This window comes from Sebastes umbrosus, chromosome 14, assembly GCF_015220745.1.
Source record: "Sebastes umbrosus isolate fSebUmb1 chromosome 14, fSebUmb1.pri, whole genome shotgun sequence".
In the NCBI taxonomy this organism is placed as follows: Eukaryota; Metazoa; Chordata; class Actinopteri; order Perciformes; family Sebastidae; genus Sebastes; species Sebastes umbrosus.
Genome location: NC_051282.1, coordinates 10,359,761 through 10,374,942, shown reverse-complemented (window position 1 = coordinate 10,374,942; position 15,182 = coordinate 10,359,761). Strand labels below are relative to the sequence as shown.

The following is a 15,182-nucleotide window of genomic DNA, read 5'->3' as shown; positions in this document are numbered from 1 at the left end:
GTTTCTGGACAATATTTGTCATTGTTTTGTGTTGTTGATTAATTTCCAATAATAAATATATGCATACATTTGTACAAAGCAAGCATATTTTCCCACTTTCATGTTGATAAAAGTATTAAATACTTGACAAATCTCCCTTTTGTACATTTTGATCAGATTAAAGAATGTGATTCATTTGCGATTAATCGCGATTAACTATTTAAAATCGATTGACAGCCCGAGTTTAGATACACCCAGCTCCCTCTCACCTCTCACTGTGTCATACTCACTTAACATTGAACATATTGCAGATCAAACATTATGAAAAGTAGATCCCCGTGTTTCTGCGAGAAGCCTCGGATTGAAATGCCGGAGCTCTCATTGCGGTAAACAAATTCAAGTGATGTTTGATCAATAATTCAAAGCAAAGATGGAATTCTCAAATGGTGAGGAGCCAGATTGCTCACCACCCACCTCAGCTGGACCCATCCCAGCAGATATTACTTCACATTTCATCATCCAGCGTTCTGTCTCTGTCTGTCTGTGTCTGTCTGTCTGTCTGTCTGTCCTGCGCTATGCTGGTGTGTCTGTCCGATGCAGCCAGCTGTGAGGTTGACTCGCTCATGTGAACACAGAGGGCTGCGCTCTCGATAGTAACATGTAGTGGTGTGACATTAACATGCATGGCTGGGCTCCTCCTCGGCTCTCCTCCACGTCTTCATCGCCCACTCGCTGCATCCCATCTCCCTCCCTCCCTCCCTCCCTCCCTCAGCTCACATGTTTTTAGCTGCATCCCTGTTCTCCATCTTTCTCTGTCCATCCTCTTGCCATCTTGTTCCCCCCACCCCCCTATTCTCCCATTCTCCTTCACCCCCTGCTCCTCCCTCCTCCTCTCCTTTCTCTCCTCCATCCTTCCAAGCACCTGATCCTTTCTTCTCCTCTCTCCATCCATCCTTTTCCTCTCCTTGCCCCCCCTCCCTCCTTATTCCCAGAGCCCCTCCCTTGCTTCCTCGCTTTCCTTTCTCCACACACAAACACCCATCCCGTCTTTGAGGCTGCCGCTGCTGCTGTTACGCAACGCTGCTCCCCAGTGTGTCGGTGTGATCATTACGCAACATCTCCTACTCCTCTGGAATACTGATGAGCAGCAGGACAGAGGCAGCGAAGGAGGGGACAGTGAAAAACAACAAGGCAAAGGAAAATGATGTGATGAACGTGTGCATCAAGGATGAGGTTAAGGATGTGGAAAACATCTGCACCGAACTGCTTCTTTTGTTTTCTATCGTTTCTTTGTCTCTCAGCACCAGCGTGCCTATTCCCATTAGAGCCGCTGCAGCTGGTCGATGACTCAGGCAAGGTCAAGCAACGAGCCAGCATGTCATTAAATCCCAATTTATTTCAATTGCATGATACAAGATACAGTTAGGACATGGTACTGCAGTTGCATGTATCCCATACATGGTTAGGACGATACAAAAACATCTAACAAAAAACATATGTTTATATAAAAAAGAGAAAACAAAGCAGAAACACCACAGAACAAACTCAATTTTAAAAATCAATAGACTTTTTAGACATTTTCTTTTTCAGGAGTATTGTAGCTACTGTGAATAGCAAACAAGGACATAGTGTCATTGATGTGCAGCAGCACCATAAGCCAGTGCCAATGGTTTCAGGCCAGAAGCTGAAAACAGCGATTTAGACCTTCAGACAGAGATGCTCATTTCCACCACTGTCAGGCAAAGAGAACAATACCACGCTCAAACCGGTGCCACCTGCAGGCAGAGTATTACAACTGCAGTTTTTCCATATGATAAATATTGACATCTTTAACCTGAATCAGATTTTATGATTTTAGTTGTCCTGACTTATCTGTTGTCTATCGATAAAATGTCTCACTCTGGGCAAGTCAATTAACAATTTCATGCTCAATTTTCTAATGACGAAGTGCCTAACGAAGCCATACATTGAGGTAACCGTTACTGACGGTAACTGTAAAACTATCATGTTGTATATTGACTTTTTTTTTAGCTAACAGGTGAAAGGTTAAATAAAATACCTCAAGCCGACCAACATTTATTGCCTGCAGGTGGCGCACGGTGGTTCTAATAGTGCAGCATCTGTGACTATCTTTGTCTGTAGGTGGCGACAGACAGCTGGAGATCTAAACCGCTGTTATTATCTTCCCTGGAAAATCTACAGCCTGCTAAATGACAATGAGCCAGAGATTGCTACATACTGTACGCAGTACTATAAATGATCTTTCGGTCTTCTAAAAGACTCTCAGGATCAGTACCTTTAGTCAGCCTGATGCAGAACATTTTTAATTTAGTTAAGAAATAACTAAAAGTCTGCATTCATCAACTACATTGATGTATAAAACAGCATAATGCAGTCAATGCCAAGTTTGAATGTCAATGCAACATAAAACACACTGCTAAGAAATGTCTCCTTACACTACTACGCCATCAGGAAACTGAAACAAACACAGAATGTATCAAGAAAACACAAAATCACCAGCTGATCCAGTGTATCTAGATATAGATCGATCTTTAGTAAATAGAAAAAACAATCCACACAGTGATCAAAAGATGCCTTTTTCAGCTGACGTTCGCTCCAAGGTCAAGCACTGGCTGCACAAAGGATGGGTGGCTCTATTATGTAAGTCATAAACACAGGACATCATAGCAAAGATGCTCTGCTTGTTTTGTTTTGACAGAACTGTACAATAGACCATCAACCTACCCATCCAAAAACAGATCTAGTTTTCAGTGATGGTTTACAGACATAAGTACACTTGGTGTAAAATATTCAAGGGAAAAAAAGGACAAGTTTACTGGGTTTCATGCATTAGGATCCTAGATTACAGAGGATCTAAACTGGAAGCACAAATGACTTTGGGGGCATTTCTATTTAGTACATCATAACAATTTTACATACAACATCGTCACCGAAAGAAAACGAGCATTACATAACAAGAGTATTATTGCCACATTTATTTTCTTTCCAAGATTACGGCGATTAGGAGCACAAGCCGACCGATCACGAAATGTGCGTCGGCCGAAGACACTTGAGATATTGAGTCCCATAACAGTCTGTAATGTGTTTACTAATTTAGACGCAAAAAGAACCCAATTTATCAACTCGGAGTCAAACGGAACTTTTGATGTGCTCTCTGCTTCGACCAATAACACTTTATAACCCTGCTAAACTTTCAACCTTTCAAAATAGGAAGTGTTGGATGAGGTAAACAAGGATCCTCTGTGTGTTCAGACACATGCTGTATGTATATAGAGAAAAGAAAATCCCATAAAACTATATAAATCTGTTTTTTTTTGTTTTTAAACAAACATCCAAAAGCACAGTTTACCCATTGATTTCCCTGCATTGGTTTCATTAGAAGTATTGTTCTTCTAAAGGAAATAGAATTATCTGACATATTGTTGTACATCACAATCAACAGATGCGTTATTACCATCAGAATAAATACAGCACTCATTGACTATTTGGCAAATATAAGAAATAGTATTGGGTTAATAAAGACACACAGTCAGAATCCCTGTCTTATAGGATATAAAGACCATGAGACAATCATTTATTTACAACGTTTAGAAGCAGTCACCTTTGGGCCCTGGCTAAAAAAATAAAATCAATCCATCACTACACCGTGAACTCGGCAGGCTGTAGTGGCTCTAGCGCCCTCTACCTGCAGTGTGCAGTAAAATAAACATCCCTACGCATTAACATACCCCTCCACCGGTGAGGGCCCTGCAGATCATCACACATATACCTTCGAATACAGAAAAAAACTACAGCTCTCTTCATTTGTAAAATATCGGTCTTCTTTGACTAAATCTTGTGTGAGGCTCTGGAAGCTGATCTGAGGTTAGTAGAAAAGGAAACTACATCACAGTAGCTTTAAATTGTAGGTCATGCATGTTTTTCTCCCCTAATAAGCTACCGTGTCTCCCATGGTGGTGGTGGTAAATACCTGCCACCACCATAATGTGTTTTTTTTTAAGAGAAAAGTGCAAAAATGGATTACACACTGATACACGCACATTATCTATGTGGTGCAGGGAGATGACGACTATATATACAGACCGTTTCTGTGTGCGCAGAGGCGTGCATGTGGGTTACAAGACGGAAGAACTGTGACTGAATCCCACCTGCTAACGGACTCTCATCCCTTTCTCCTATGACCGGCCTGAGGCCTTTGCTTCCTTTCTCTGCAGACTGGAAGTACCACTGTGAACCTGTCTCCTGCTCCTACTCTGCCACCAGTTAATCAACATCCTTCTTCTGAGCTTCAGACGGAGTATTTTTAAAAGGAAGTACGGACACGACGGACACAGTGCAACACAAGGAAATGTGAGGGGCGGCTAGTGTGCACCGTTCTAAATACAGGACTTCTAACTGACATGCTTTGGTCCACTAAGAAGAAGTGCTGTGCAGTGATAAAAACTGATTTGTGTGGCATTTTAAAAGCCTGTGATACTTTTTGTACCGGTCTGCTCTTTTCACATCTCCTGATTTTTCTTGAAACCGTCTGGAGACAGACCGGATTTTTCCACGTGTGTTTGACCATGGGAGTGTCCACAAATCGTCCCCTTCCTCTCTGAGTGTAGGAGCCAGGCGCTCTCCACAGGCCGTCCTGTGACCACCGCTCCCATCATGCCTCACTGCCCTGCCAGTGTGCATCCAAAACTCCAGCATCCTGTTAACAGCTGGAGCTCGACACAGTGACTGGAGGTCAGCTAAGACAACAGTGCAAATTTAGATTCCCTTGGTGGATTTGTGTCAGTGTTGAATTCTGCGGGGAAGGGAGTTCTGCTTTTTGTCTCATTGATACTTTTCGTTGGGTGAGTTCTTTTACAGCGGGCCGTACTTAGCCTCGTACCGGGTCAGGATGTTCTTGCAGCGGCCGCAGTCCTTCCGCATCTCGGACACCTGCTGGCGCAGCGCCGCGTTCTCCCGCTCCAGGAAGGAGGCGCGCACCGTGATCTGGTTCTCCTTCAGCCGCCGCGCGTCGCGAGAGCGCTTTGCTGCCACGTTGTTCTTCTTTCTCCGGGACCAGTATTTGTCATCCTGAGGGAACGAACGGGAGAGGTACAGTTGAACACAACAAACATTAGCAAGGGATTTGAAAGGAAAATCTGTGTTGTGAAAACATCCCCCCATCCTTGATCTCTAAGCCACCACACTGTTTGCAAATGCTTTAATCTTTACCAGGAGTGGCCAGAACACAGAGTCCGGCTGCAATCACACTTTAACATCCCTTTTTGTAGTAAAAAATAATGTCAAAATGTTTGTATCTTTAATAGTGTGTAGTTTTGGAGTTGATGCCCAATAGACACCGCACACATATGTTTAAATTACCTTCTGCTCATCAGGAACAAACACCTTCTTGGCCTTCTTGATCATGGGCTGCGGTTTCAGCTCCTCGTCAGAGAACTTGTGTTTGCGCGGGTTGAACAGCTCTCCCCCCGGCACACTGGACAGGACCAGGTCTGTGGGATCCGGCTGGAAGTTAATGTCCACCTCAATGGCTTCTGGGTCGATCGGGGAGGGGGTGTTACGGTCTGCAGGGTTACGATCTATATGGGTACGGAGAGACAAAGTGAGCTCGGAAACTACATCTATTGTGGATAAATTGATAATGAAAATAATGCTAACTTGCAGCCTTATATACAGCATTTCCATTCCCCGACAGTGACAGGGAAACTTTTGCACATTGTAATCCAAATCAGTGCAAAGATCCGGTAAAACATCATCTCTTTGTGAGGCTTAAAATGTTCAGTTTTTGTCAAGACAGTCAGGGGGGTGTTGATTCAACTCTTTTTCTCAAGATAGCACTGACAATGTCTGCCTTTAGTTGCAGTTTTTTACAGATCACAGTGATGTGTAGCAGACATAGTCCTGCTGGCCATGTGCCAAACATATAGTATAAAAGCTATAGCATGGGCTCAAAGGTCAGGGTTTTGTCTGTGTGTCTACATATGCAATGTTATTTAATGTTAGCCCAGCGTCTACAAGGCTAGATCGACTACAAGTACACATTACAGCTACACCTATACAAAGACATCATATACAACTACAGACAGCTGAAACAAATAGCATATAATTCAGCTTCTAGTTACAGAATTTAAGAATCTCAGCAGCAGGAATTGTTTTCCTAAAATTATTCAGTCTAATACTAATGGGGGAATTAAAAAGGGAACAGGAACGAAGAATAAATAGGAACTGTATATCCAAAAACACATGCAAAAATAATAATAAATCTATATTTCTCACCTGTTTTCTTCACTTCCACTTCTGCTGTTGCCTCCTCAGACAAAGATTCCTTTTCTTGTTCTTCCTCTTCCTCTTCCTCTTCCTCTTCCTCTTCCTCCTCTTCTTCTAGCTTGGCTGGTTGTAACGTGGTGACCGTCACCGTTTCCTCTGGATCTGAGGTGACCGTCGAGGGGGATGATGCTGAGGCGGGTACAGGAGCTTCAGCTTCAGCAGCTGGAGTAGTAGTAGGAGTAGGAGTAACCTTGGGGATGGATTTGCCTTTGACTCCCACTGAAGCCAGAGTCTTCTGCAGCTCCTCTTCCTCCAGGCTCACAGGGATCCCGTTTTCCAGGAGGAACTCGTCCAGGTCCATGTACTCCAGGTGGAAGGTCTCCCCGTCGTAGGGGATGGTCTTCTCCCAAATGGCCGGGGTCAAGGAGGCTGATACCCCCCCACTGCCTCCTCCTCCTCTGGAACCTCCACCAGCACTGGCTGCTGCTGCTGCGGCCCCGCCTCCCTCCACATCCTCAGATGAGCACAGCTTCTCTTTCTCTATTTCTGCATTAAAGACAAGAGGGTGAACAGCGGTTAAATAAACAGGCTGCTTACTGTGAGTGAAAGCTTTTTTTCCTGTGCACACACATGACATCAGGTTGCAGACAGGAAAAGATAATTAGTAGATGGAAGGAGGGGAGGGTGGAAAGAGGGGGGGTGTGGTGTGACACGTGACAAAAAAAAAGAGGATTTCAAGCAAAAAGCTGAGTTTGAAAGTGAGAAAGTAGGATGACTATATGGAATAAAAGAGGCTTCTGGGAAACCGGAAAATAGGTACAGAGCCCAGCTTGTTCCACACATGCACTACCAAAACACAAAACACCACCACACTAACTCTAGACCAAAATAACACTAGATTATTATGTCTAATGAAAAGCCAAGCACTGTCTCTGTCTGATAGTGTATTTGCAGTGTGTGTGCGCTGCTTGCAGAGCAGCAGAGAGGAGTTAGAACTTTTTGTTCTTTTTTTGGTTTCCTCGCAGCCTCTCAGATGAAACTGACTCCAAGCATCACATGGTGGGTCCGTCCTAATGCGGTTTAATTAACGCTCATCATTTCCTCCCAATGCAATAATTTGGTGTTTATTCTAAATATTATGCATTTTATATTATAGTGTGGATAAACATGGCAGAGACTGGAAAAACTATTTTCATCATTTTAATCTTACCGTCGTCGCCCTCCTCCAGGATGTTAGGAGGAGGGATGTCCATAATCTTCTTTAAAACAAACGGGAAGCACTTCTGCTCTACAGGAGCGGCTGTAACGACGGTAGACGGCTGGAGCGCCTCTGTCACCGCGGCTTTACCAGACATTATGTCCTGCTGAGCTCCGAGCAGACCACCAGAGAGAGACTGAACGGTACCGAGAGAGATGCCTCCTCAACAACAAAAACAAACGCTTCTTTCACCACGACAGAGCTGCTGCTTCCAGGCCTGTTATCAACGCTGCTTTTAGGACAGCAAAAAGCAACACTACTGTACACAAGACCCCTTGTTCTCTGTGTGCACCACCGAGCGCTTGTTGCATATTCATGAGCCCTCTGGCCACGCCCACTAGTGGAATAGTAGAAGCTGATTGGATATTCTTGAGCCAACTGGCCCCGCCCACTCGCGGAATAGTAGAAGCTGATTGGCTGCCAGCGCTGTCCACTTTAATGTGTGACTGTCAATGTATAGAGTGTACATAGGCGCTCCTCTTTGTCTTTGTAGTGGTTCTAAGACTGCTCATTGGCATATATATATATATATATATAAAAATAGATTTATTTTATTGTTTTTAAATTTTTTTTTTAATTGTGTATATTCTTTTTATTTATTTATCTATTTTTTTGTATATAATATGTTTTTTTTGTATCTATACTGGCTTATTTTATATTAATATTAGTGTTTGTTAAGTTTCTTTCAACCGAGAATGTTGTTATTGGAGACGTTTGTGAATGTTTGTTCTGTTGTTTCAAAATGAACAAAAAAAACAATAAATATAATATTGAGGAAAAAAAAGACTGCTCATTGACATATATATATATATATGTATATATAAATAGATTTTATTTTATTTTATTGTTTTACATTTTTTTTTTTTTTACTTGTGTATATTCTTTTTTACTTATTTATCTATTTTTTGTGTATATAATATGTTTTTCCTGTATGTATACTGGCTTATTTTATATTAATATTAGTGTTTGTTAAGTTTCTTTGTACCGAATGTTATTATTGGGGACGTTTGTGAATGTTTGTTCTGTTGTTTCAAAATGAACAAAAAACAAATAAATATGATATTGAAAAAAAAGACTGCTCATGGCTACTAATTCACCACATGGAGATGTTTATATAGAGGAGGCTGGAAAGAACATTCAGTCTCGTGCAGCCAGACAACATATCATGTGTAGTGTCACTACTCGCGCATACATACAACCTGCAGGGAAAGGATGCATCCCAGTTGAAGCACACTAAAATCACACATTTGCACACTTCCATCGTGACTATACAGATTAATCTGCACGCCTGCACCCGCGCACACTACTCGATACACCCAAAAAAAATGACAATGCAGCTCGTGCAAAGACTTTTCTGTCACTTCCATATAGCACCTTCTTCAAGGATACTCGTGCTGAAACACGTGCACCCCGCCTCCATCCTGCTCACGTGAAAGTACAATCTGTCGAAGGGGCGTAGCTCCACATATTTAGCACGTGCGGGTCAAGGCGAGCTGGAGCGGGCACGCGACCCATCAGCTGTGCACGGGGACCCAAAAGGTAACAGAATACACGTTGTTCACCAGACAGCTCTAAATAACACTATTATTACTATTATTACTACTATTATTCATTATAATTTACCACCATTCGTTTATTCATTTTGTATGTGCGTCGTTTTATCATAGGAACTCATTATGACATGCCTTATTTATTTGACACCATCGTAATTGATAACATGTTTATGCTGTTTATGCACATCAGACGCTCGCGGAGCCACAACAAAAGAGGAGGAAACGTCACGTTTCTGTGCACGCGCTGCTATGTGAGCGCGCGACAGTCCCTCGCTCTCTTCAGCAAGACGTTTTGGTTTCAGGAACACGATGTTCAAACCGCTCAATCACCCCACCTTCACCACTTGTCTGTGTTTTTTTTCCACCAGTTCACCACAATAGACGGTAAACAAAGCGCCCAGTGTCTGCTGTGCAGCCAGTGACCCACCAGAGAGGAAATAACCTGCTGCTGCAGCAGCTTGGACACAGACAGACTGAAGACTACTGATGGACTGTATACATCAGATTTAGCACTACACGGTACCAATCACAGCTGTGGAGGCACTGGTATAGTTCTTTATATGTAAGGCATTGAAGTATGTATATATATTTTTAATATCTTTTAATCATGACTTTTTATAGTGCTTCCTGTATTGTAATGTATTATTTATAATGCATTGTTGCTGTTTTTTCTTTTTTCTTATCTGGACATTGAGTCTGTAATAAAGTTTGAATGAATGTTTACATTCCAGTCTTATCTATTAATGAATGGTGCACTTACATTACGTTACACTACACACCATGTAAATGATGATTTTTTTTTTCTTAGCAATTTACCTTGATTTTATTATCTTAAAAAAACTACACTGATGAACACTTACGCAGTCATACACTGTCAATAACCCTATTATACCAAAATATCCAGCTTTTTTTCTTATATTGTTTTGGACATTTTTCAAACTTTTTTTTTTACTTTTCTTCAGACATTTTTTCATCCATTCAGTATTTATTTCTTTGCGATATTTGTATTGTTTACATTTAAAGAACACTTGACTTGTATATACATTTTTATTTTATGTCATTGGTGCTATCTATCTATCTATGTATCTATCTATCTATCTATCTATTTATCTATATTCCCCACCTTTGTTGTGCTTGTCCATAGCTGTTATTTCCATTTCTGTTTCCATTTCATAAAATCAGAGTCAGTCAAATTCCTTGTATATATGTACTGTATGGCGAATAAAAACTGATATTGATTTGGATTCTGAAATAAAGTGTCAAGGAATGGAGAATACATAAGCATCTCTTTTGATTCAACCATGTTCGACCACCTGAGAATACAGTGTGAACCCTGTTACACATAAGGTCAAGATTTTAGATATACATGAGTCATGAGTGATGTCTGAGTCCCTCATCAGTACTACACATAACATTTGGATTCGCCACCAACCAAACTCAATAATATTTTCAGAGTATTTTAAAAAAAAACACCTAACTACCACATTCTTATTTATCCATTTAACTTTTTGGTAAATTGTATCTTACTGTATCATGGTTTAAACGTTGCTATCTAATAACTCCGGGGTTGTTAATACTGGCACTTAGGGCTGGGAGATAAATAAACATAAACCTAGCCGTTATCGCGATAGAAACAGTATAGGAAAATATATACGATGAACCTTTTCATATCGTTTTGAAGATATATATTATCATTTTGCCCAGCCCCACTTTCACTGACAAAGTGAAAAACCCAGCTTAGAGCTAGTCAACAGAGGTTGCTGGTATTTCATCCATGGTGCCTATCAGCTGAAGTGCCCTTAAGCAAGGTAACAAATTGCTTTGTGAATGCTGCACTGACCGTAGGAAACCAGTACTTTAATATCTATGAACCATTTAAGATCATCTTTTTTTACTACAATCCAGTTAACATGTCATTTAGTTTGCATACAGACTGTTTTGAGGTCACTTTATTTTGTCAATGTTCAAGTATAAACATAATAGAAACTCCAAACTTGCTCAGTATTACCATGTAGTACTGGTAGATAGCTTGAGACTCCCTCTTTGTCAGGATGATGAATGTCAAGGTGGTTATGTGGCAGGGGTAACTGGGTCAGTCTGGCGGCATGTGTGTGGCACAATAACCACAAACGTCAACTGAATTATGTGCAGTACCTCACCTGTACTTGTGCAAAAGGTTTTACAATATACAGAGTTGTCAATTCCTTGTTACTTGCTAAATATCCTGCAGAGCTTGTTGGAAAAAAAAACAGCAAGACAAGCCTTGGGCTCATAATGCGGTGTGTACAGTGCAAAACATGCAAACACCCGCTGGCCTAGAACAATAATCGTTAGATTAAACACTTCTCAGTGCCCTCTACTGTCCGGTCACATAAACACTGTATTTAGTCTAATGAAGCAGCTCAGACAGGAAGTCTTGGCCTTGTGGTCCAACTCGTTTCGGGACAATGAGAACAAGAAGGTTCAGTTTATATACTGCGTTAACGTTCAATCTATCAGAGCAGAACGAAGAGTTTAACAGAAAGTTTGTGTATTATTTCTGTGTCCTCCTCTCCAAAGCAGGAGGGGCTTTGCTGTTTTACAACCTTTACAAACACGCCACAGTATGACTATGAACTATGTAGCATGGCAAGAAAATGCAGTGTAATACAGTAAATACAGTAATCTTATTATTAATCTGCTTGATCTTTATTTTGGTTTTAATGTTAAAATAAGTATTGGTGCGGAGCAAAAAAAAGGGATTATTCCTGTTTTTCTGCATTAGAGCATGAATCTGCACTGATAATGCTGCTTAAAAACAAGACAAGGAAAACGAGACAAAGAAATATCAGGGTGTCACCGAGAGAACATGCAATTATTGTTGACCGAAACTAAAGGGAAGGGCAGACAGCAAGGTGTCGTGTCGTATTATTACCAGGTACAACTAACAAAGACAGTCAAACTGTCAATCCAGAGATGCATACACTGTGAGTGATTTGTCATGCTTAAAACATGCAGGTAAATTGTATTCTGCTCTACATTATAGGCTATTATATTGTGAGATTTACTGCAAAAACTCTGCACATCATGTTGCTTGGCTTATTAATTCATCGATGTGTCAGCACGAGTAGCAAATATGGTAACAAATGCATCAATGCTTGCAGCGCGAGATGATGAAATTCAATGAATAACACCATTTGTAATTATTTTTGCATTTGTTCCAATGACACAAACGTGAATATTTCATAGATGTACCAAGGTGTCAGTTCCTTCATACATGTCGTCTTACAAACTGAATCTAAATACCAGCATTATCTACCAGGGTCATGGGGCCAACGTGGGTCCGCCAATTCCCCTCAACCCTGAACAAACATCAACCCTGCTGAAGGGCCCTTCAAGAGCTTAAACAGCCATGTCCAATTCTTGATTTACATTCCAGCAGTTTATAGACAAATTTAGTCAGCGGATGCAACATATATTGTTGTAATTCAATGATAAAATATGTTGGTAGCATAGTAAAAGAGCATAATAGCAAAGTAAAGTTATTTTTCCAGTATTACAAAGGGTTACTTTCATTGGATGTGAAAGTCTGATCATAACCTACCATAATGTACTAACAACACTGTCCTCACCATCTGGAGTACTGTTTGGACATGTACAGTGGGGGGGGAAACACTCACATCATAACATGTGATCGGATCTGGTTCAATTACAGCTGGGGGCCTCACTGACACCTTATGGCACCTCTTTGTCTCTACTGTCAACTATCCAATAAAAATACCAAACAATGATCTAACAAAAAAAGCAAGAAAGTAAACAAGAAGAACTGAGCGCACAAAGAAGCTAATGATGTGATGAAACCGTGGAGGACTGTTTCAGTGTTGTTGCATCAGTTGCAGGCTGCTGTGTTGCTGACATATTTCCATACAGGCCTGAACCTGCAACAGGGTTCACTTCAACATACAACCTTGATCATCTTTACTATAGTAATCAATACGAGTTCCTGAATGCAGCCGGACAGGGGTATGCATTAGCATGTATTACTCAACCAAAGAAATTCTTTGTCGACTAACACACATATGATTTTGTTGACTTATCGTTAGTCGATTTAATCGACAGATCTGTGAAACAGAGTTTCTCCACAAAGAATCGCACAAAAGCACCACTTTAAATCTTGTGTTTACCAGAGATGTGATCATAAGTTTCTTGGAAATAAGTCATTCAGCATGACAATTAACAATGACTAATAGAATAAAGAAATCTTAGTTGACCAAAAGACCAAAAGGGGTTAGCCCTAGACCAGACATTTAATCCCATTGTAATGAGGGTTGTGAGGTGTTGTACAGTTGCTCATACATCAGGATTTAAGTTGTCTAATAACTTTACACCAATGATGGAAGAAGCACTGGGATATTTTTCTTAAATATGTAAAAATACTAGTCCTGCATTGTTAATTTTATTGAAGTACTTTGAACATCAGAAGTAAAAGTACTCATTATTAGAAGACTGGCCAGTGATTTGATTAGTATTACTGGTGATGTTTAAATGGCCGATCTGAAGCTAATTTTTAACTACTTTACATAATGTTAGATAGTTTAATCTATAAAAATGCATACTATTATGTATTATTTTGATACATTTTCTGTTGCCTATATTTGAACAGAATTTGCTATAAATTAAGGTATTGCAATCTAATTTGCTATATTGCTTTTCCCTCATACATGTGTGATAATTCACCTGTAAAACATTGATGTTTTTTATTTTATTTATACACACACACACACACACACACACATCTATTTTTATTTATTTGAGGTCTTTACCTCCAATACCTCTACTTAAAATACTTCATCTTTTTTCTACTGTATGTTTCACTCTGAAAACTCCAATAAAAAGTACAAAAAGCATACTATGCGGATCATATGTTTAGTCACATAAATACAGTGGAGTAAATAGTAACTTACAACATTAGTAGCAGTAGTAAAGTAGCATAAAAGGACTCAATAATAGGCTATACAAGTAAATTATAAGTGCATGCAAATTGCACTTAAGGTAATTTACAGTATATGATAACAAGTGCAAGTTTCAAGTCTGTTTTTCTGCTTGCAAAAAGCATGATAAATGATTCTTACCTGTGTCATCAAAGGCAGGGAAGGAGAAAGGATAGTCAGCCAAGGACTTGAGGAGATCAGGAACATCACTCCTGTCTCCAAAGATGATCTGGCTTGCTGTCGACATGATGAGCAACCTGTGAAAAGTCTCTACTGCTGTCTAAAAGACGAGTCCCAACTGAGAGAGAAACCAAACTGTGTGTCAGCAGCTGACTTCAGACACTTTTAACCAACTTTGCAGCAACTCACATCACGGGGACGTCTGCGTGTGTCCAAACAACCTGTATTATAATGGGACCGCGCTGATTGGATGAGAGCGGAGCAGGCGCCTGTCAGTCACAGCGCGGAGCCAATGAGAGAGCAGGGGGGCGGGCTCTGTCACGAGCACAACAACAACCCTGTTCAGGAGAGCACATTTCTCGCCACGTACGGCAGCACGTGCAGGCCTGAGAAGGCGGCTCGAGGCCAGGATGGCGCCGCGCCTTCTAGTGGCCTGTTTGAGTAATGCACTAAAAAAGGTGACAGTATAATGAAACTGTATTTACCTGTACTTACTATTAGTAGCAATACACTGTGAAAATACTCACTTGTTTATCTTCTCATTTAGTTAAACTATGAGCAGAACTATTAAGTCTCATAATAATAATTTGGCCAATGCAGGAACACCTCATTATGAACCAGAATAACACACATATGCTCCACATAAAAATACATAAAGTCAAGTCATACCACCATAATATAATAAATAAAATAGATAATTCATATGACACCTTCTCACACAAAAATATAGCTTATACTGTATATATTCTTAATGCATATGTTCTTAATATGCTTGTATATGTTCTTGATATGCCTTGTACAAACTATTTCTTATATATGTACATTTATACTTCCTGATATGTATATGTTCTTAATATGCCCTTGTACATAGTATTTCCTTTTATAATTGTAATATAACTTATTATTTTAATGGAGCTTCCCAGCAAAAAGCATTTCACACGATTGTACCTGTATAAC

At 40.4% G+C, this 15,182-nt stretch overlaps 1 protein-coding gene and 1 long non-coding RNA gene across 3 annotated transcripts; one reads left to right on the top strand and one right to left on the bottom strand.

The window, feature by feature from the left end:
- Positions 1–1,355: 1,355 nt before the first annotated feature.
- tefb (TEF transcription factor, PAR bZIP family member b) lies at positions 1,356–14,443 on the bottom strand. Of its 2 annotated transcripts, none has more exons than XM_037792691.1 (4): positions 14,187–14,443; positions 6,274–6,810; positions 5,359–5,576; positions 1,356–5,067 (listed from the first exon to the last, which is right to left on the bottom strand). In XM_037792691.1, the coding sequence occupies exons 1-4, from the start codon at positions 14,290–14,292 to the stop codon at positions 4,852–4,854; spliced, it is 1,077 nt and encodes a 358-aa protein (XP_037648619.1). In that variant the 5' UTR covers positions 14,293–14,443; the 3' UTR covers positions 1,356–4,851. The 2 variants fall into 2 exon arrangements, with proteins under 2 accessions (XP_037648619.1, XP_037648618.1); XM_037792690.1 differs by lacking the exon at positions 14,187–14,443 and adding an exon at positions 7,475–7,900.
- LOC119501936 lies at positions 9,008–10,545 on the top strand. The gene is made up of 2 exons (XR_005209963.1): positions 9,008–9,061; positions 9,444–10,545. It is a non-coding gene; the product is annotated as an uncharacterized LOC119501936 (long non-coding RNA).
- Positions 14,444–15,182: the final 739 nt, after the last annotated feature.

Excerpts from the sequence above, each read along its gene's own strand:
- tefb (XM_037792690.1), bottom strand. The coding sequence starts at position 7,619 with ATGTCTGGTAAAGCCGCGGTGACAGAGGCGCTCCAGCCGTCTACCGTC. Across the intron at positions 5,577-6,273 it reads AGTGGAAGTGAAGAAAACAG|ATCGTAACCCTGCAGACCGT; the intron begins GTGAGAAATATA and ends GTACCCATATAG. Across the intron at positions 5,068-5,358 it reads TTGTTCCTGATGAGCAGAAG|GATGACAAATACTGGTCCCG; the intron begins GTAATTTAAACA and ends TCGTTCCCTCAG.